This window comes from Sarcophilus harrisii, chromosome 5 (genome assembly GCF_902635505.1).
Source record: "Sarcophilus harrisii chromosome 5, mSarHar1.11, whole genome shotgun sequence".
Taxonomy (NCBI): domain Eukaryota; kingdom Metazoa; phylum Chordata; class Mammalia; order Dasyuromorphia; family Dasyuridae; genus Sarcophilus; species Sarcophilus harrisii.
Window position 1 is genome coordinate 58,304,507 of NC_045430.1, and position 22,869 is coordinate 58,327,375.

Sequence of the window (22,869 nt, forward strand, 5' to 3'; positions counted from 1 at the left end):
TTACACTTGAAGTCAACAAGATCTGATCTGTTTTAGAAAACCCCCAGATGTTCTCCCTTCTACTCCAACATACTGCTGCCATGCTTTCCTTATGGTGTACTTGTGAAGTTGACTTTCTGGATCCAAGTTTAAAACTACATTTATCTCCATTAAAGATAATCTATGTAGATCCAGTCTAGTACTTTAGTCTATCAAGATCATTTTGGATCCTGAATTTGTCATTGTAAAATATCAGTTATCCCTTTCAGTTTGGGATCATCTGCAAGCAGAAATGTATGCTACCCATATGTAAAAGCAAGTCACATTGATAAAAAAGGTCTCAATAGTTGAACTTTATTCATGAATCCCTGCCAACCATACACCATCATTTGAAGGACAGCCATACAACTGGGCCCTTTATCCATTATCGTCTAAGTCATATTTCTCTTTTCCACAAGAACAGGATAAGGTAGTTTATCAATTTTTTCCCCTAAAATAAAACTCTAGACTCTTCCCATTTACCAGTTATTAACCCTGTCAAAAAAGGGGGGGAAGGGAAGAGATAAGGTTAGTCTAACATGAGCTCCTTTTTTTAAGGAAATGATAGCTTCTTTAAAAAACAAAACAAAACATGACTTGCTTTTAATGAAGACATGCTGGATTTTTGTAATCACTACTTCTTTTTCTTGATAGTCATTAGCCACTCTAATGAGTTGACCTAAACTTTTTCCAGAAATTGAAATTAAATTGCTAGCCTATAAATCAGACTGTCTTCTCCTTATTTGAAAAAATTAAACATTTGCTTTTCTCTAATCCTGTAGAACTCCTAATATCCATAGCTTTTCATACTGTTTGGCAATGGCCCTAGCAATCACATTTACCAGCTTTTTTTCAGTTTCTTGAAAATGTGATTTATCTTTAAATTTAGTCCTTGTTTTGGGAGTATTATTAGGTATAGGAAAAAATCCTTAAAATATAACATACCAAGAGACTTTTATTACTGATAAAACTGTCAGGCTTCTTACTTAGCTTTTCACTAGAATGAAGAATTTCTTGTTTATTTTGGCAACCAGAGAGAACCACAAAAGCCTAACTTTCCCAGAGCCCCATTCCTCTTTCCTTTCAAAGACTTAGCCATTGCCTAGGTAAAAAAGGAATTCACTTCAATTGCTTGAGGAAGCAAAGTGATGCAGTGGGTCTGAAGGCAGGAAGACCTGAATTCAAATTTGGCCTTAGAAACTTACTGGGCAAGCCACTTAATATGTTTGCCTTAGTTTCCTCAACTATAAAATGGAGATTATAATAGCACCTACTTCCCAGAGTTATGGGGATTAAATGTGATAGTATTTGTAAAGCACTTAGCAGAGTGTCTGGCACATAATCAGTGCTACAGAAATACTTCTTCCCTTCCCCTGAATCTTCCAACTGGATGTTGCCAAAGGTTTCTTTTCAGGTCCAAAAATCTGTGATACTGAGATTAATTTCTGAGACATTTTTCAACACCTGGTGCATACCTGGCAGTTATTACTGCCAGGTATGCAGTTACTACTATGACATGCCACATTCAATGCCATGAATCAGAAACTTAGATTCCTGCTTCTCCTGAATGTGAGTTACCTGAGAAATGTTACTTAATTGTGCCTGAGTATCTTCTGTATTTAACAGCTGAACATCAACCTGGAATAATTTCGACAAGTCTCTAGAAGGAGTTCAATGTTTCTATTTTCTGTGCTACTTCAAATCAAGGGTCCTGATCCTTCCTAACCTCCTTTAAAAGTATCAACAGCCTCTACCACATAACTTGGAGCTTAATTAGGAAACTCTATTCAACTCTTCATTCTAGTCCAGGTTTTAAGCCTTGTCTCCCCAGCTACATAATGAAGTCCTTGAGAATACTAAAAGTTACTTTGCATTTCTTCTGTATTCTCTCACAGCATCTAGAACTGTTAAAGATGCTCAGTATACACATGTTGGGTGATTACTTGGAAAAAGTCCTTCTGAACCTAAAATTTCCCTCCACTTTAGATGCCTGCAATGTTTCTTTTTTCTTTTCAATTATTAGACATTAATTTTCCCCCCCTCCCATCTGTTTCCCCACTGGAGAAATAAAAAATAATACTTATGTCAAATAAGTACAGTCAAACAAAACAAATATTTGCTAATACTGCAGTGCCACCATGAGAAAAGTATCTTGAAAACCCATAGAACATAGTGTAATTGTAAGTTATCATTATTATTACTCTCTGATTCCAGACCCACACAGATCTTAGCTCCTTACCTAAGAGGGACTGTATGTTAGCATTTAACCTCTTCTGCATTGAGGGACATCTTCAGGTACCACACATGTCCAAGCAATACAACTCTATATCATATGTTGCCCAACAGACTGGAATATAGTATTTATGAAGGGAAAGGAGTCTCACTCTTGAGCAAGAAGGATCAGATTCATCTGAACTTTGGAAACCCCAAACTGACTCAATAGCAAATTCATCAACAAACTTTTTAAAGCATTTACTGTGGGCCAGGACCCATGTTAAGTGTTTCTGTCCAGAAGGCAATGCCCATAGGGACAAAAGAGACAAGGACTCAAGAGTTAAGCACATCAAAGTGGAGCTCCGTGTAAAAAAAATGATGTGGTATCAAAAAACAAAGCAAAACAAAGCTTTGGGTTCAAACTCCAATCATGGGAGTGACCTTATCTCTGAAGAGATCAGGGCAAGAGTTTGCCTGTTTGGCTGGAATCTGGATTGCAGAGAGGAAAAATTCAGGAGGAAAGAATCAATTAGTTACCAAGCAAGTTAAGATTTATCAAAGATCCCTCCAAGGAAAATTAAGGAATTTACAATCCTTGTTTCCTCATCTACAAATGAGAGCTTTAGACTAAATGAATTCTCAAGTCCTTTCTAGATCTAAAATTCTGTGGTTCTATAAACCTAATGTAGACACTGTTTATATGATAGTAGGGAAATCTGGTGAATATTTTGGAGCTCATTAAAAAACAAAACCAAAAAACACCATTCATCGAAAGCAGGCTTATTCTGAAGTGCTTATTCTGACTTTAAACACCATCTGTGGTCCTCTGCATTTTTTCTAAGACAATCTCTCAAACCAGGGCTACAGAGAGATCAGGGTGGCTACCCAAGGCTCCCCCCTTCATGTGAAGACACTAACTTAAGGGCCCAGGGTGCCCCAAGGCAGCCTGTTCCCAAACTGGAACATTCTCAAAGCCCATGGAATGTCAGGAATGTGTCATGGTAAAGTTTTCCTGCATTCTTGCATGTTGTCATGGTGATTCTCAAGCACTATTAAAGACAAATGTTCTCACCATGTTTCCTATAAAACAGGAGTTCTGAACCTGAGATCTACAACTATTTTTTTTCTTCTGATAACATATTTCAATAAATTGGTTTCCTTTAAATTTCTTTCTTTCTTTTTTTTTTTTTTTTTTTTTTTGCATTAAGAAAAACTGTGATAATAATGATCAGGAGTAGAATTTATCAGAAATAAAAAAGCAGCTGTAAAAAAAAAATATTGGATAAAAAAAAAAAGCAGCTGTAGCAATTACTGATTTCAGACAAAGTTAAAGCTAAAATAAATGAATCAAAAGAAAAAAAACAGAGAAACTATATTTTATGTCAGCCATATTAATGTTCTTTCAGACTATTTAAAATAACTAGATAGAATAGGGTTGGAATATTGCTATAGTGTAGGAAATGATGAGATGGTGGATTTAGAAAAATATAGGAAGACTTGGACATATAAAAGATGATGTTATCTACCTTCAGAGAAAGAAACAAGGATAGTCTGGCCTTACTTAGATAAATATGAATATATATGTATATATGTATATGTATGTGTATGATTATAAATATCTCTGTATGTGTAATATATATATCTCAGTGTTTAATTGTAGCTTTCTTGGGGGAAGTGGCGGGGAAGAAAGGGGAAAAAAGAATAAAGTAAAAAATGCATACCGGAGAACAAACAAAACATACAAGGAGGCCAAAGAAAAGACGGACAGCTCTAAACACAATGTGTACTATTTGTTATATAGGCTTTCTTGAATTGGAAATTTATCATCTCATATTTTGCATTCTCTTTTATATTTTGCTGTACACATAGCAATTTTTTTTCTGCTTTTTTCTTTTTTTACTTAAGTTTGAAATAAATAAATTTAAATTTTAAAAATGTTCTAAGAAGGGATCCAAAGATTATACATCATGTTTCCAAAAAGGTCCATGACAAAAAACAAATTAAGAATCCCTGCTATGTATCTTAATCTTTGAAGCAAAATGATTCCCATACTGCACTAAGCAGGAAGCAATTAGGCTACTTAGGTTCTAATTCTACTTTGTTTTTAACTAGGTGCATGTCTGATCAAGTCACTACACACCTGTAGGCTTTGGTATCTCCATCTTTAAAATGAAGGGTTGGAGAAGATGGTTTTTAATAGTCAGAAATTCTAAAACATTTCCCAATTGCCCAGCTGGATTTCCTCCATGACCTTAGGGGATGTAATTCATTACATTTCTTCATATGGGTTCAAAGCAAAAGCGCACCCCCTAAAAAAAGTATTCTGGGGGTACTAAAGAAGAAAAAAAAAATCAGTGTTTATAATCATATGAAAATAATACTCCTTGATTTGCTGAATGGGAACATTTCCTAGTAAGCTGTATGCCCTGGCCCCACAAGCTGAGATTCCTCATAATTAGAACCTATGTAAAGATGACTGCTCACCAAGCATAAAGAACTGCTCATTCTTTACTAAGTTTTAAAAGAAGAAATAATTGTCACTCTTGTTCTCCCTTTCCCTTTTTGGTAACAAATAACAAGTTCAGCTTGAAACTTGAATAGGCAACCTATGGACAATCCATTTAAGGTATGGTGGTTCTACGTGGCAGGGAATACCAGCTAGTGAGAGCCCATGTCTGGCTTTGTAGAAATTGGGCTTGTTTTGGTGAACCTGAGACCAGCTTTGAAGATTTTGCTGTTTTTTCTGCTTTGTTTCCTTTCTGAAATATGGGTGATCCAACAGTGATCTTGAGATTGAAGTTTCTATATCTCTAGCAGCTACTCCTTAAGCTTGGGAGTTCCAGAATCTAGTGCTAGTGGCTAGAGAAGGTGACCACTTTCAGAAGAGCTGGGGGTGTCTACTTGAGCAGAAGATCTAGAACCTGAAAAGCTACTGGACAGTCACACAAACCTCTTGCAAGTCTTTCTTGCTCATCTTCTGGTCTTCAATAATAGAGACAATGTTTGTGATTTAAAGTAACTTTTGATGCAGGTTTATTACAATTTTGTTTTTTTTAGCATTTCTTTTGTGGAGGGGCAGAAAGCTACCTACACTGATCCTGATTTCTACTACTTTTTTATAACGAATAACTTCTAGAAAGGATTTTATTAATCCTTTTTGGGGAGATTCTGGAATTGAAACAGGTTTAAGAGATTTTATTTAGAGTGCCAGGATGTGAGCCTAAAGCACCAGAGTGTAAAAGAAAAGCCTTACCTTTCCCTTTAGGGTGAAGTTCCCTAAAAACTGAACCCGATGTCCTTGAATAAATACAAGGACCCTTGTGGGAGGTCCTTGAATTATTCCCCATCATGAGATGCAGGTGACAATAATATAACATTTCATTGTATATAAGAAGTTACACTTTACACAGCACTTCTGTGGGCCTGTATGTGTGTGTCTATGTGTCTACTAATGTTTCAGTGCAAGTTTAAGCTTTTATATATAATCTCATAAATATAAATGCTATAGACTTACAAAAACATTATTTGAAAGCCTAATTATTTATTTTCTTTATCTTTAGTTTTGTACATTTAGTACATAGAATTTGACTTTAAAGACAGCATGCCCTGTCATTGTGCAGTGAATATTCTGGATGATACTTTCTCAAAGAGAAAGAATAGCAGAGGAGGTCCTCCTTTAGTCACCTTCATCATTCGATCTACCTTCATTAAAATATTTCCTAGCTGTGTGATCCTGGGCAAGTCACTTAACAAAATGGTGAACTGACAATGTTTCCTAGGGGATTATATCAAATGTTGTATATGCATAAACCCTCACTTTTTTGATGACTTTCAGCTAGAATCACAAATGCAATCTTTTCAGTCACTGAGGAGCAGCTGATCAAGTTGTTTTCTTTTCTTTTCTTTTCTTTTTAGAAAATTAGAAAATCAACAAGAATTCTGTGGAATTTTAATAGGAAATATCAATTTTAAAAATTTATCTCTCTATCACTTTGATACTGAATGGATAACAATGATATCTCTTTTTTTAATAGGTAAGGAAGCTAAGAAGCTGAAGGAGTCACTTATCCAAGGCTACCGAACAAGACCATCACCATGCCTCCTAAGTTTGAGTTTTCAATTATAAGTTCTTTTTGCCTAAACCATATTAAAGAGCTTCCCTTATATCAGACTGAAAATCAGGCTGCATAGTTTCCCATGCCTGTTGGTTTTCTCACACTGTGCTTCACTGCACTCTAAACGAATACTGGGAGGAAGTCAATTTAATGGAAAATTGTGCTCCTAAAAGGTTATGAATTACTCATATTTTTGCAAATTAAATTGTATGTCTTAACAAGGCTGATCATTTAAAGGAAGCCTTTTGTGAAATGAACAAATCATTCATTAATTGATCTGTTTTGTCAGGTATAGTAAATGGTCATATATAAAGGTGATAAGTTCCCCATCATTTGAGTTATTCAAACAGAATCTGTATAGCCCACTTGTCTGGGTTATTATAGAAAATGTCCGTACTCTGAATAGGAATCAGCCTACATTAGATATATTCCTTCTAGCTCTAAGATTCGATTATTTATATTTACACACACACTAAGTTTTCTGGAAGTAGAACACAACTCTAAAACATAAAAGATGAAATTTCAATAATACCACTTTCTATATCAATCTTTAAAAGAAAAATGGTAAGAAATCCATCCAACTTGTGAATATTAAAACCAAACTTCCATTTTCCTATGTTAGAAAAAGAGAAATTCCCAGTCTTTTGGGATGGGAGAGAGGCTTACATACCACATCTGTATTTGTGATCTTCGCCAACAGTTCTGTGAGATGGTCTGAGAGGGAGTTGTCCTCACTGTCAAGCTGAAGGCCACAGATGGCTGCTCCCACACTTCCAGTTGCAATCATCGAGGGTGGGTACATGGCAAAATTAAAGTCTATGCATAAGAAGAAAGTGCAAGGACATATTAGGACATAGAAAGAACTTGGGGGAAGATGACATATTAAAATCAGATTGTTTTATGTTGGTAGAAAACTTATTAAAGATATATCCCCAATGGAGACCTTATTAGACAAGATGGACTGGGAGGGGAGTGTCACATGCCAAAAAATGGAACCTTATGCAAAAGGTACCTTCCACCCAAGAGCATCTAATTTTGAATCTTGATTCTGCCCCCTATGTGGCCTTAAACAAATCGATTCATTTCTCAGGGTTTTAAAACTGGCTTGTATATAAAAAGAGTTTCAGTTAAGAATTTCTTTGATCCTTTTCACTTCTTCATCCTGTGAATAATCTACATATTTCTTGATGACCAGTATAGTCAGTTCCCTGTTAGTGGTAAGGGGATGAAAGGACAATGGCAAAGATGGAAAATATGGACAACTTGTCCAAGAACCCACCAAATGAGCCAGGAGAAAACCTAATATCCTTTGTGCCTCTGTTCAGAATTGAAGCCATTCATTTCATGCCTTCTCTACAAAAAGCCAATGTGATTAGCAAAAATTAATGTACTCATTTTACAGGAAAAATAAGAACTCTAGGGAAAGCAGTTGAAGGGGATCCTGAATCAATAATAAATCAACAAATATTTAGAAAAAACAATCCTCCAGTCACTGAGCTTGAGTTCTAATGGAAGAATACTATGTATTTATCTTATTTCCATAGAAACTTATCATATTTATACATATGTATAATATTGTTTTTTTGTTTGTTTGTTTTTTTTATTTAATAGCCTTTTATTTACAGGATATATGCATGGGTAACTTTACAGCATTAACAATTGCCAAACCTCTTGTTCCAATGTTTCACCTCTTCCCCCCCCCCCTCCCCTAGATGGCAGGATGACCAGTAGATGTTAAATATATTAAAATATAAATTAGAATGTATAATATTGTTAACATATATATATATATACACATGAATTTTCTATTTTATACATGTATGTATATATGTACACATATATAAAATAGAAAATGCATGTATATATATGTTTATACATATTATGTAAACATATATATATTTGTGTATGTGTATACACACACAATAAATATAAAGTTAATAAATACAAAGTAGTTTGGAATGGAGGTTACTAGCAATTGAGGATGGTAGTAGTTTGAAAGCCAGGAAAGGCTCTGGCAGAATGACGTGTAGCTTAAAGAATGAGGATTTAGGGGTGAATTTAAGGAATCCACATGCATTTCAGTTACAGGGAGGAATGGCCAGTGCAAAGACAGAGGTAGAAGCTGAATATTACATGTGAAGAACTAAGCGAAGCCCTGTTTGGCTGGTCATAGAATTCAGGGGTCCAGTGAGGTTGGAGAAAAAAAAAAACCCAACAACAGAATTTCCTGACCTTTTTCAGTGATTGCTGTCAATACAGGAGTATAGAATGTGGGCAAGGAAGATGATTTTGGTTTGGAAACATGCTTCAAGTGACAGTTTTAATATTAATTTGATTGATTTAATTATGGTTCCAGAACTGGAGAGAGGGATGTTGCATGGGCAGGTAAGATGGCTGATTAGCTATGTTGAGCTATAATGTGTTATTATATGTCCTTACTATAATGTGCAATTAGGGCAAGGTCTATTCTATTTCCATATGCTAAGCATTTAATAAATTCTTATTGATTCAGTCATGAAGGAATGTAGGTCTTCTAAGTAATATTCCTTCCCTAATATTAACAGTTTATCAACTGACTCTCAATTACTAGTATTCTAGGATCAGACTCCTAGAAGCTTTACTCTTAGTTAATTCAGAACTCAACATTTACTCAGGGCTTAATATTAAGCACAAAGCTCCACTTAACTTGGGAGGACACTAGGCCTCCAATTCCAATTCTTTAAGGAGTTTACTAATTCTACTTGCTGGGGAGGAGAATTCCTCCTCCTAACTGACATTCCTAACTACACAGAGATTAAGTATTTTTAAGGTCAGGCTACTGATAGGGTAAAGGAGAGTTTTTAAAGAACAACCCAAGTTAGCTACTTTCTAAATTATGACTCCTCCAAGTCCTAGCCCTCTTATTCTGAGCAAGGAAATACTCTAGGAAAACTGAGGTCTGTAGCATACTCTGAAACTAGGATAATTTTTAATGTACTTATTTATAATATTTGCATTTTATATTAAATAATAGATACTTACATAGTAATTCACATATATTACCTCATTTGAGCTTCACAGTAGTAGTTGTGAGGTTAAGAATTATCCCCATTTTACAGTTAAAGAAATTGAAGCTTACAGAGTTGAGTGACTTGCCCATGATCAAAACAAGCTCCAGCTACCTCTGTATTTTGATACCAGGTCATGAAACACTTTCAGGTATATAAAAGGTCTTTTCCTCACAACAACTCTATGTAAGCATTACTGTCCCCAAAGAAGTACTTTGCTCACCAAAATTACCTCAAAGAGAAAATATGGGAGCCAGGATGGGAACCCACCTGTCCCCAGATTCAGAATCAAGAAGTCTTTTTTTCAAAGCTAATATTCTTTCTCCTAGTCCATGAGGCTCTTATGAACTCTTAGCCAGAAAACACAAGGATCCCCAGTGGCTTCATCTACACTGATCTAGACAGCAGGTCGTTCCCCCTTTCCACCTTCTTTGTCCCCTTAAGGTTTATTAGAGTCTTGGATAAAAACTGTCCCGTCCTAACCTGTTTCCTTCCCACTCTGCTCTGCCAAGCTGAATGAAAGAATGCCCCTGCCCCCATTTAGCTCTGCTGTAGGTCTACTTCCACATGGGTCACATGAGAATGTTTCTCTGCCCAATAACCTCGTTAGCTCCCCTCTGTGTCATTCACAATGCAAATGAGACAGACATCCGAGACCGACAGAGGCCTCTGGCTGGAAGCATCTGGGGGCAGGGAGAAGAGAAACTAACTCTGGCCTTTCTCTTGCTTCTGCCACAAGCCCCAGAACCGGGGCTTTCAAAGCTCACAAATGCCTGGACTTTGCTGTGTAACAAACTGATGATTTGTATGGTCAGCTCCTATTAATTACACACTAATTAACTGATTGAAGTAAAACTGCACACATGGAGGGTGAGTATGGAAGGAAATTTGGAGAAAGCATGAAGCAAGAAAGTTGAAGCATATTATCCAAATTCATTTTTTATGAACTGAGGAAAGTTGCAAAGAGGACATTTAAACTGTTAGCTACAAAGCAAGGTTTCTTGCCTGCTAATCTAAGTATGAATATTCTGATTCCAGGAAAAATGTGAACCCCTGGGGGGCAAAATCTTATTTTGCCTTTTTCTGTGTCCTCAGCCCTTAGTACAATGCCTAGAGGCCACAGTATATGCTTGATAAATGTTTGCTGAATGATTAGTACAGCTTCTTTGTGGTCAATCTTATACTGGGAAAAATGAAAACTGTCTGGTGCTGGGGCAGATTTTTCCAGTGGTTCAGGGCACTGCTGGGCTCCAACCAACAAGCCAGCTCCAAAAAAAGTCCTATGTTACCTCTGGACAGATGTTCACTTGCTCTCTGGATGACAGGCTACCCACAGGGGATTTAGGGCAGGAAATGGAAAAGGAGCCAAGGAAATGACTAAGAGTCAAAAATCCTTGGAAATGTTCTGTGAAGGCCACCACAGGCCCATAAAGTTTGCCAATGTGCAGTGTGAGGGCACCCAGGCTGGCAGCATGGTGTAAGAGAAAGAACATTGAACTTGGAATATGAAGAACTTGTTTAGTCATTACCTATCCTCTTAGTTTCCGATTCTTTGCCACCATAAGAGTCGCTATAAATATAGATAATTAGATAGATATCTTTTCCCTTTTCCTTTGATCTCATTAGGTTACAGATTTAGTAATGGTATCTCTGGGTCAAAGGGTATATTTGCAATTTTACAGACTTTTGGGCATAATTCTGAATTATTTTACAAAATGCATAGACCAGTTCACCACTCCACCAACAATGCAAAAAATTTAAGACTTTAATTCTGCTTTACCATTTACTGGCCAGCAGGCTGATATCCTGTGGTTACAGGAAGAACATTCCATTGGGAGTTAGTGGATCTAGATTCTACTGCTTTCTCTCTGACACACGTTGCTCTGGGGCCTGTCACTAATTTTCCAACTGGAAGAAAAAAGTACTTAATGCTTATCCAATTTGTAAAATTTTATTGTTTTACCTTAGGCTCAAGATAATCACAAAAATGAAATACCATTGGAAGATGTCCCAATCAAAAGGGCATCTTAAAAAGATACTTAAAAAGAGTAGCCTCCTTACCAGATTTAGGGAGAAAAAAAGATGAAAAAGACAGAGCCAGAAAGCCTCAAATAAGTTATTTTCTAGATGATGGCTGGGGGAGTCATATTGTCTTTCATAATAATAGCAATTCACTTAAATTCACTCCGGCCAAAAAAACCAATCCAATACCCAAGACAAACAAAAAACACCCCCCAAATCAGTCCTTCAGTTATAATGCATTTGATGAACATTATCTAAGACGATGCTTACAACCCTTCTGAGCTCAACAGCAGTGCTTCCTGGCCTCAGACTAACCCAACAGCCCTTGTTCTCTGCAGAGTCTCAAGGAAGAAAAATTACTCCCTGCCCCCAACTTGCTTTAGCATCCTTACTCTCACCTGATTCCCTAGATAGGGACTTTGAAGGGAGGACAACATTAACTACCCTCAAACAGGCCAGACATATGGAAACATTCCAAGGGGCCTTGGGCAACATGCCAACTAGTAGCTTAATATTAGCAGCTTCCTTAGTCAGAAAGAATGGGATGATGTAATAAATTGTGGGGTAGTTCAGATGGTTGAGTTCAGAGAAAAGAGAATTCAGTGTGAGCTGGAATAATCTAAGAAGATTTTGTGGAAGAGCTGGACTTGAGTAGGATTTGATAGAGAGAAGGGGTAAACCATACCAGTGAGACTCTGAAGGCAGGACACGTGGGGGGCGGGGGAGGGGGGGTGCTGGCGAGGGTATATACAAAGGGAAAGGGGGCTCAAGAATGTCTCTACCCCAACCTACCAAGCAATCAACAAGCATTTTATTAGATGCCAACTGTGGGGAGCCCAAATACAAAGAAGGGAACCATTCTTATTCTCAAGGACTTCTCCTCCCAAGGTTCTGTAACTCAATGGGAATGATAGTAGGAAACATTTTATAAATCTCTAGGGTCAGAGTGAGGTTTTGGCCCTGATACAGAATTCCTCTGGGTTGATTATAGAGTACAGCTACATATTTCTGGGGAGTCTCAGAGAGAAACCTTCTCTTCCACTGGCTGGGAGGGCAGGAAGGAGGCACATGGCTGCTATCTCTCACCTTTCTGAAATGTATACAGAAATGGTCCAGAGAGACTTTAGGGGACTCTCCCTCAGTTCTCTCTCAATATGTGGATGAAGAATTTCCTATTTTACCTTTGGGAGAAAAGCAGAAATCTTTGTAGGAGCTGAGGGAAGGAGATAGGGAATTCTCTAGCATGTTTCTGAAATGTCTTCATTTTTCAGGTTTTAATCAGTTCAGGCCATCAGAACTCATTAATTGGAATTTCTATTAATTACTTGGGAAATCTATATTGAAACCTCACTATTTCTTTAGATCAAAGATTCTCTGTGTGTGAGCATGCTTAAGAAAAGAGAAGCAGACTCCTTTGGCAGTATGCTGTAGCTATAAACCCCTTCTCAAAATAATTTTTAAATGTATAAAATATACAGGATTACAAAGTTAATCCATTATCTTGAAATAGAGTTATCAAAATATATTTTTAAAAAACATACCAAAAGAAACCATGTTTACCAACTTCAGGTTAAGAATCTCTTATGAGCATAGATGGAGTTGAAAAGGGGCAAATACTTCTTGCTTCAGGTAGGGGTTACACTGGATTCCTTTCAAGTCTATTCCAACTTTAAGATGTGAATTTAGGGACCTTAAGTATCTCAGGGAAGGAAGGTCCAGCAACTTAGTGAACAGAGTCACAGAGGAGAGCTCTTGGGTTCTTATTAATCATGTTACTACAAGAAATCTAGGCAGTCAGTAGTAGATAGCATAATAAATACAGAATAAAAGACTTTAATTTCAATATGGCTTCAGGCATCAATTGTGTGACTATGGACTGGTCAGTTACTCTCTGCCTTCCTCAGTTTTCTCATCTGTAAAATGAGAATAATACCAACATCTCCCTCCTGGGGTTGTTTTATAATGACAAAATGAGATAATATTTGTAAAAGTGCTTTATAAATCTTAAAGCATTTTAGAAATTTTGTTTATTAATATTAGAAAGGAATCTGTCTTGGAAACCTTAGTCAGTACCTATGGAGGTCAAGATAGACTACCTCTTGCTTTTTGACTGGCATCATCTGGAAGTCCTCCACTCCTCAACAATCCTGTCTCCTGCCCTTTTTGCAGATCTCCTCCTTTTCACCATAAAGCAGGCTTTCCACATACTCAGAGAATATACTATCATCATCTATTGTTGGGGATAACTGTGAACCTTCTAATCATTTGCCTTCCTCAATGGACCCCAATGAGTTGAGTGCCTTGTTCTCCATCTCCCTCTCCAACTTCTGTCTTTGTATTAGAGGATACCACCATACATACAGATTTTACTTCAATTATCTCCTCTAACTCCTCTGTTCTTCAATCTACTAATTTCTCATGATCTATTCCCCCATTCCACTTCAATTACACACATAAGATTGGTCATGACCCTAGATCTTAATACTATCCAGAAGTATTTTAACTGTTATGAACTCTGATATAATTTTACCTAGTCAAAATCTTTCATTATTCCTTATTTTCCTACATCTTAAAATGCCTAATTCTGTTCTCCGTTCTCATTTCAACCCTAATGCTTTCCCAGGCTATCACCTTTGTCCTGGCTTCCCTCTCCTACTCCCTTTCCAATTTTGACCTTCTGGTGAATATATTTCAACATTACATCCTTAACTTTCAAAACTCTTGCCCCTATGTTCTCATGCTTTGCAACTATCCTGATTGGACATACTGTGAATATTAATTCTATCCTTTCAGTTATGTCTTTTCTGCAGCAAGGCAATTATGTCATATTATTTTATTATTATTTCCCTAATTGGTTAACTATCACATCACAGTTCCCTCAGGCCTCTAAACACCTTTCCCCCATACCTTTTTGGGTGCCTAATAAATAAAAGGATAGAAGGACACAAACTTTTATTAAGAGCTTGTACCAACCACTGGACTAATTTCTTTTAAAAATGTTATCTCAATTGATTCTCAGAACAATCCTGGGAAGTAGGTACTACTACTACTACAACATCTATTTTACAGATGGTGAAACAGAAGTGAATAAGTTGCCTACAATTAAACAGTAAGTATCTAAGGCCATATTTGAACTCAGTTTTGTTTTTTTTTTTTTGATTCGAAGCCCAGTATTCTACCCACTGTGCCCCACAGTGACTTCCAGGAAGTCCAAAAAAAAAAAAACCATTTGAGACCATTTAAATGCTCAGAGCTCTCTTATTTTATCTAATAGCTATCCTCCTGCATCTCTCCACTTTCTCTCAGCTAAACTCCCAAGAAAAAGACAGCTCTATTTGGTACCTCCACTTCCTCTCCAGTCTAAACCTTTTGCAATTTGACTTTAAACCTCATAATTCAACTGCTCTCACCAATAACCTATTAACTAACAAATGTAACATTCTCTTCTAAACCCTCATTTTTCCTGCCTCTCTTCTGCCCTCTCTCTCTTCGGATTTTTGTGATACTGTTCTTTGTTGGGTTACTTTTTATCTATCTTGACTATTGCTTAATGTTATTGTTATTAAGGATCTTTATCCATGTGATAAAACTAAACCAAGGCTCTATCCTGGGTCCTCTTCTCTCTCATCTCAACTAGTGATTTCATCGGCTCTAATGTATTGTATTATATCTATGAAAATCTCTCTCAGATCTATACAATCAGTCTCAGAACTCTCTCTCAAGCTTTGGTTCCCACATTGCCAACTGCCAAGTGGATATATAAGAACTAGAAGTTCTAGAGGAATCTCAAACTCAACATGTCTAAAATAGAACTCATTTACTTTCCACTGAAATTCTCTTAATTTTCCAAAATAATGGGGATACCATTATTCTTTGGGTAATTCAAGTGAACCTTTAACTCATCACTTTCACTTAACATGTATATCTAACCAGTTAAAATTTTTTGTTCTTTATACCATTTATCATCATCTATCTCCTTTTCTCCATTCACACAGCTATCACCCTATCTCAAGTCCTCATCATTTCTTGCATGGATATTGCAATAACCTTATAATTAATATCCATGCCAAGTCTTCCCCACATTTCAAACCATTCTCCATATAGTTGCCATTATAATCCTCCTTAAATGTAGGTCTGATTATGTGACATTTCTACACAACAAACTCCATTGGCTATCTATTCATTATCTCCAGGATCACTCTGCCAAAAAATATGAAGTTTATTGTACAGCATCTTTACAGTCTTTATTACTTTGCCAGTCTTTTTACATTTTTACTCTCCTCCTACAAACCTCTTCCAAGAAACCATATAGTTAGGTCATCCTAATCTATGTTCTGTCCCTCAGAAATACATTTTCTAAAATCATGTGGATTAATTGACTGTTAAATGATTTTACTTCCTTTCTGAATTCCTAACTCCATCCAATAAGTGAATTAAAAAAAAAAATTTGAGCCTTGTACTAAACACAGTATTAAAGGCTGGGAATGCAAATAGAAAAGGAAGACAATCCCTTTTCTCAAGGAGCTCATGTTCTAGTAAGTGAAGGACAGCACCTAAAAGAGACCTATGACTCATCTCCAATCCATTAGTATGGATCTTTATATCTATCATTTACATGTAAAATCTCCCATTAGATTGTGAGCACCTGAGGGCAAAGATGCTTGATTTTTATCTGCACATAATGTAAATGCTTACTGATAGACTGTAAAAGAGTTACTGAAAAGACTGGGATGAAGAAAGATGCTGATAACAGAAAGCTAAGAATGCCAGGGGCTAGGAGAACAAATACTCTTATTTCCTGTAGTACTTTCCATCCAACCAATTTGGTGTGAGTTCCAGAAATGAAATCAAATCCTCACTGCAACGCAATCATCCCCTATAACTTCCATTTTGTAAATGAGAAAATTGAAGCCCACAGGTAAGATAATTTGCCCATTGGACACCCAGCTATGGTAGTGCTATGATTAAGAACCCAATTCTGATGGTTCCCAGGCTTTCTTCTTATACATGTTAGGCAATTTGCTTAAGGTCACTTTGGACAGGACACAGAATCAAGCATTTTTTTGTCCTCAGGATCCTCCAGGTTCTTGTAACAAACAGCAAATAAAGTCCAAAAAATACTTTAATTTTCCCTTTAGAGTTGGAGAGAGTGTGATCTCTTAACATACTGATTAGAGAATAGCACCACAGAAATAGATAGTACTTTGGTTGAAAGTCTCTCTCTAAGACCAAGAAACACTCAAATCCTTTTGAGTAGGGATAATTTTATTCTTTGCACTGGCATCCCTGGTACTTAGAAGATGTTTAATAAACACCTGGTCATTGGTTGAATGCTATCTTCTTGGACCCTCTATTAGGATTAGTGTTAGTATATATTGATTTAAGTTCCATCTTTATGACAATACAAATAGAAGGTAAAGATATGATTATCCTTAGGCTAGTTGTTCAGAAAATAATTACAAAAATTCTACAATCCAAGAGATACTGAATTTTAAAATTAAATACAAATGAAAGAAAATGACAGACATAACTGCTCTGCAATGTAACCACTAGGAGGCAATAGCAACCACATCCTTGAGAAAGACAGAGACTGAAGAATAAAGCTAGGACCAGTGTCCCATGCTCCTTACCAGTGGCTCCCAAATGAAGTTAATATAGACCTCTCTTGCTGCTTCCAAGTGCAGGATTAGAAGTGGATACCCATGTTTAGCTTTTGCTAACTTAACTCAGAGGCACAAAAAGAAGTTGGGGCAGGAAGAAAGAGAAGAACCAGGATGTTCACTTTATACAGGCTCGGATCACAACAGCACATTAATTACAGCCTGTGGAGCTTTAGAGCCCAAACCTCTAGCTTTACAGATTAGCAACCTGAGGCCCAGAGAAGGGAACTAAGTGGTCTGAGATCACATGGCTAGTAAGAGGCGGGCCCAGTCCTTACCCGGCTTCTGACTTCCTGGGAATATTATTTTCGAATCATAGGGTTTAGAAGTTCAAAATTCCAATGAAACACACCATAAGTAGGTTAACACTGACTGTATAAGGGATGAAAAGCTTTAAAGGCAAAGCAAGCCTGGGACAGGATCATGGTGCCAAAAGGGGTGTGAGGCAGGATGTGTTGTGGGCTTTGGAAAGAGTATTAATCACCTTCTCTTTTCCTTCCAATGGTGAGTTCAAAAGGAGATGGCATTGGTCCTTCTGTTCTCACTGGATGGCTATGAGCATGACATAAGGAATCAAAAATCACCAAGCACTTAATTAGGATTTCAAGTCATCTACAATGTTCTTTTTTGTCATTTTTTTTTTTAAAGAAAGAATACTGAATTTAGAGTTAAAAGGCTTTAAATCCTTAGCACCTTGCTGTGTGACCTTAGGAAAAAGCAATCAATGTTTTTGAGCTTGTTTCCTGATTGGTAAAATGAGGTGGATTGTAATAAATTATGTTCAAGGTCCTTTCTTGTTTAAAATGCTATGATTCTTTTATTCTGTGAGTCCCATTGACAAGTCCGAGCTCCCTTTTATGTCTAAACCTATGATCCACAGGACAGTCAATTATTACACACAAAAGCACTTTATGAGTGTGATATAAATGTAAGTTATTATTATTGTTGCCAAACATGGAAATATGAAGTCCAAGAGCTGACTGTTTAATTCCTGGGGGATGTAGTCTAGGGGAGAAAAGTGACTGGCCTTATCACTTGTTAAAAAGGCATTCACCCAGGGGCCTTCATTCATCAAGAGTAAATCTAAGGATGGTATGAGGTTTGGGTCAGATTCCAGTGGGAATTCAGGTGTCTTAAAAATCAAAGTCAAATCTACTTTGATGGTCATTTAAGGCCAGGCTCAATTAAGAAAGGAAAAAGTTTTTGTGTTGATAGGATCTTATTTCTAAATCATACACACTGGAAGGTCTCACTCCCCTTCCTCTGGCCTCTCTGTTATTTCCTCTATCTTGCCTTTTCACACACATATACTCTCTCTATCACCACTTATTGAAATCACCAACAGTTCTTTTTCACAGCCATCTATTCCATGATCTGGCCTGATGACTGGCTCTGGGATCAACAAGTAGCTCAGAAGATCTCTCATTTTGCTGGTGGTTGATCATTACCCCTAATATACCAGGGAGGAAAGGAAAGACACAAGAGCAAGAGGGAAAGAATGGACTAGTTAAAAGGTCTAGTTCTTGATATATGATTTACCTGAACCTTAGCAGGTGTGTGGTACCTGCACCCCAGATACCATATGCAAAGCATAGTGCTAAGAGCTCATATGTTCATATATCCATTAATCCCAGGAGCTAGAATCATGGAAAGCTAATATCCTGAGACATTAGCTTTCTTCCTGATAACACCCTAAACTGTAAGCCCTTAGTTCAGTTCTGGAACATATCTGTGTAATGTCTTGCATAGTATTAAACATTAACAGACAATTAAATCAAAACTCTCTAATAATATGGTTACTTTCATACCCAACAAGCTTTCTTTCTATAAGGCTTTCTGAGATGAATCCTACCTAATTAAATCCTCAGTTTGCACAGTATTTATACTTCCTAATAGGTCTTTTCCTGTTTATGTCCCTTTCTTACTAAGCAGAGAAAAAACTCTTGAGGGCAAAACATTTTGACTGGTATTTCTCACAGTAGGTCCTGTTTGAACTGAATCTATTGTTTTGACTCAATAGGTTATGGTCTTTAGTTCTAATGAAGAGTTAAGCGTAATCAGCTAGCTAAGGAAGCCAGGAAAAAACTGCTATATTTTAGGATAGGTGTGAAATTAAGGGGGCCTGTCCTTTGGGGAAATTGCTCTGTTTCCTGCAATCATAGAGATTATAGCATTTCAACCTGGAAGGGACCTTACTGATCTTGTAATCCAACTCCCTCATTTTTATACATGAGAAAACTCATTTTAAGACCCAGTGATTTGCAGAGGTTAAAGCAGAAGAGGATCTATCCTAGAAAAAAGTCAGTAGGGATATAAGGACAATAATGATTTTTAGGCTCCCAACAGCTAGGCAGTGAGGGAGCTTAGAAACTGGAGTCAGCCATCGTAAGATCAGAGAAAGGACAAGTTAACCTAACTCTTCCAGTGCTGTATGATTAACAGAGAGGAAAGGAAGGATAGGACCTGAGGAGAACAAAATAATGAGTTACGGAGGGATTGACCTCTATGGAGGAAGTCAAAGTAGAAAAGAAGAAGAAAATTATTTAGTCTAAAAAGAAGGTTCAGTCTAACTTGTCGGGGGTTTTCAGAATAGACCAGTGGGATTACTGGAACAGAAGTCACCATCTTTCAACCTAAACATATAGCATATATTCTGCACCGAACAGATTAGGCTACGAGGGAATGATATCCTGAGAAAACCAAGGAAAATGAGAACTCTGTGGAATGAAATGTTGGGAACCTGAGATTATAAAGCTACACTCCAAAGTCCATATCATACAAGAAAAAGACAAAAGAGGATGACATCCCTTCATCAGATTTTGTGATAAAGTTTATAATATAAGTCTTTTCTTTTGACTGGCTCAGTGATTAGATTGGTATAGAATCCTCCACTCTACCTACTGATTTTCCTGGCTTCCTTTAAGTATCTTCACCAAGCCTTCTTAATTCCAATGCCTTCCTTCTGTTAATTATTTCCCACTTAGCCCGTATGTAGTTTGCTTTGTATATATGTTTCCATGCCTTTTTCCTTAACCTAAGGTTCCCGAACCTCTTGGAAGTTTTTTAACTTAATTAGGAAAATTTACACTTTAATTTTACTAACTTTTGGATTCCTTTGCACTCCTAAGTATAATTTATTTTGTGCATTATTCAGAGAAGGGTCCATAGGCTTCACTAGAATACTCAAAGAGCTTATAACAAAAATGTTTAAGAATCCTACCTCTAAGTATCACAGAAATCAATTCCTAAAATACAGATAGCTATACAACTCCTTTCTAAGCTGAATGACCATCTCCTCAGGCAGGTCTGCCCATATGTATTCAGGTAAAGTGATGCTTTAACTAACTCAATTCCAAGTCACACTCTTCCACTGGAAGCCTGGACTTCATGTACTAAATGCAACCTACTACAAAGAAATAATAAACAATGGGAAGGTTTTCATTCAGAGAGGTGATGTTCCATCTCACCTCTACTTTCTTTAGATACTGAGGGAAAAGGGGGTCCAAGAGAACCAACCATCAAATGTGGTGAAATATAACACAAGTTTGAAATGTTTTAAAATAAAGAATGTGCTTGCTGAATCCATTTTTACAATGCCAAGAATCAAGATAGTGTAGTGTTCACTCAAGGAGGAAGAGAAAACAGCTAATTATATTTTTCCAGACTTCCACTATTCTCCTTTATTAGAATAGGAGGATCTATACTTTGACATTATTTCTTTAACTTACATTTAAACTCACTCCTCAATTTCTTTTCAGCTTATCTCCAAACTATGCATCCCCTCAAAAGATTAAATATTATAGCAATGAAACTGAGGATATTCCAGTATTAGGACACAAAAAATTTGTTCTAAACAATTAAAAGACAGGTTTATGTGAACTTTTCCTTGAGGAACCTACCAAAGTGTGGCCCCCACTCCGCATTTCTCTGTCTTTTCAAACCCGTGAAAACCAGAAAACTACCCTTACCTGTTGCACAAAGAGCAATAAATGTCTGTGCATGCTTTCGGATCAAAAGCAGTTTGTCTTTCGGCAGGGGCAGCTTCCGTAAAATGTGTTCGATGAAATCGTGAGGGGTCACAGCTGCTAAGTTCCACTTCAACTTGCCCAATACCACCAATTCCCACTCCTGGGGGGAAAGAAAGGGGAAAAAAAAGAATAGAATCTGAATATACTGGAAGGAGAGATGCAAGGAATTCTGGTGAATGGCATTAAATCACTGCTAAGATTTTAGGCTTGAACTCTTCCCCCCATACCTTCAATGTGCACTATCTTATAGTGGGGAACCTCTTCATGTTATTAGAAGAATAAAATGCAAATGTAGGTAACATCTTACTTACAGTAGGAAGTAGTAATAAATGATTTATGGTTAATACAAAAAGAGATTTCTAGTGCCATCTCTCAGAAATCTGCCTGGGACTACAGTATTACTTATCAAATTTACAGGTGACATAGACACAAAAAGCTGGAAGGGAGTCGAGTTTAATTTATAATGCTTACTCTATACAAGGTGCTGTGAAAGATTTATATTCTACTGCCGACATATGCCACAAACTATCAGCAAGATTAGATAGTTTAGGAGATAACACTTATGTGAAGCCTTGAAAAAGATAGGATTTGGAGAGGCAAAACTGAGGAAGATTAAATATGTAATATTCAATGATTATCAGAATCCAAAAATAACCTTAACAGTATATAGGATGCAGGGCTAAATTTGTTAAAATAGAAATAAATGTAAAATCCTAATTGAGGATTCAAAAAAACAACTTCACAAGTATTAAATGGGGAAGATAAGAGTAAATCATATATATATATATATATGTGCAATATAATAACAAGAAAAAAGAACAATAACTTAGGCTGTATTAAAAGAAGGAATGCCTACCACAGAAGGTAGGCAGACAATACCCAGAGTACTGCGTCATGTTCTGGATGTCCCATTTTAGTGATGACATACTGATAAGCTACAGTGTGATCATAGTAAGCTAGAGCGACTTGAAAAAATGACAAACCAGAATAAATGAAAGAAATTGAGCTTGGGAAGGCCTTGGTAGATAGGGTAGTTAGCATCAAGTAATAGAAGGTTATCATATGGAAAAGGGGATTGGATTGGTTTAGCTTGATCCCAAAGGGCAAAAAGAGAAGCAATCTGTAACAATCACAGAAAAACAGATTTGACTGGATCTTTAAAAAAACAAAACAAACAAATTAAAAAACCCAAAACATCCCTGCTCCAACCCAACCCTAACAATTATAGCTATCCAAGTGAAATGGGCTGTCTTCAGAATTACTGGGTCCTCTACCACTTGAGATTTCCAAACAGAGGAAGATTGACCACTCATTGGGACAGTGTAAAGAGTAATATTGTTAACAATAGCTGACATTTAAGACCCACAAAGCTCTATACTATTACTTTGCTTGATCAGATAGATACAAGTTGGAGTAGATGGACTCAAGTTTAAACTATTAAAATTACTGACTTTCTCCTTTTGTTAAAAATATAAATTCTTGGTGAGTCTAGGGAGCATATTTCCCTGATATTTATTCTTTGCCAAGATTCTATTTCTCTTTGTCCCAAATCCCATGCTGCTGTTTGTTCACCTAGAAAGCTGAACTAACAGTTAGATAGTGCCAAGGTCGCTGTGGTCCTTCTGTAAAAATTTATTTTTAATGTCTGCGTCAGTGAAGTTTAGTAATTTAATTCCTCGTGGAAAAATGAAGATTGAAATAATCTTCCTTGACCCTGCTCCATGACAACCTACATCTTGCAACAGTCTGATTGTACTTCTTAGGC

The 22,869-nt window shown here is 36.8% G+C and overlaps 1 protein-coding gene across 1 annotated transcript in view; it reads right to left on the minus strand.

Annotated features, from left to right (window-relative positions):
- CCND2 (cyclin D2) overlaps nt 1–22,869 on the minus strand; it is a 37,057-nt gene that overhangs the window by 8,225 nt on the left and 5,963 nt on the right. The window contains exons 3-4 of the mRNA XM_031939014.1: nt 21,045–21,204; nt 7,018–7,163 (exon numbers count right to left, since the gene is read on the minus strand). Of these exons, the coding sequence (XP_031794874.1) occupies nt 7,018–7,163; nt 21,045–21,204 (306 nt within the window). The remainder of the gene's footprint in view (nt 1–7,017; nt 7,164–21,044; nt 21,205–22,869) is intronic.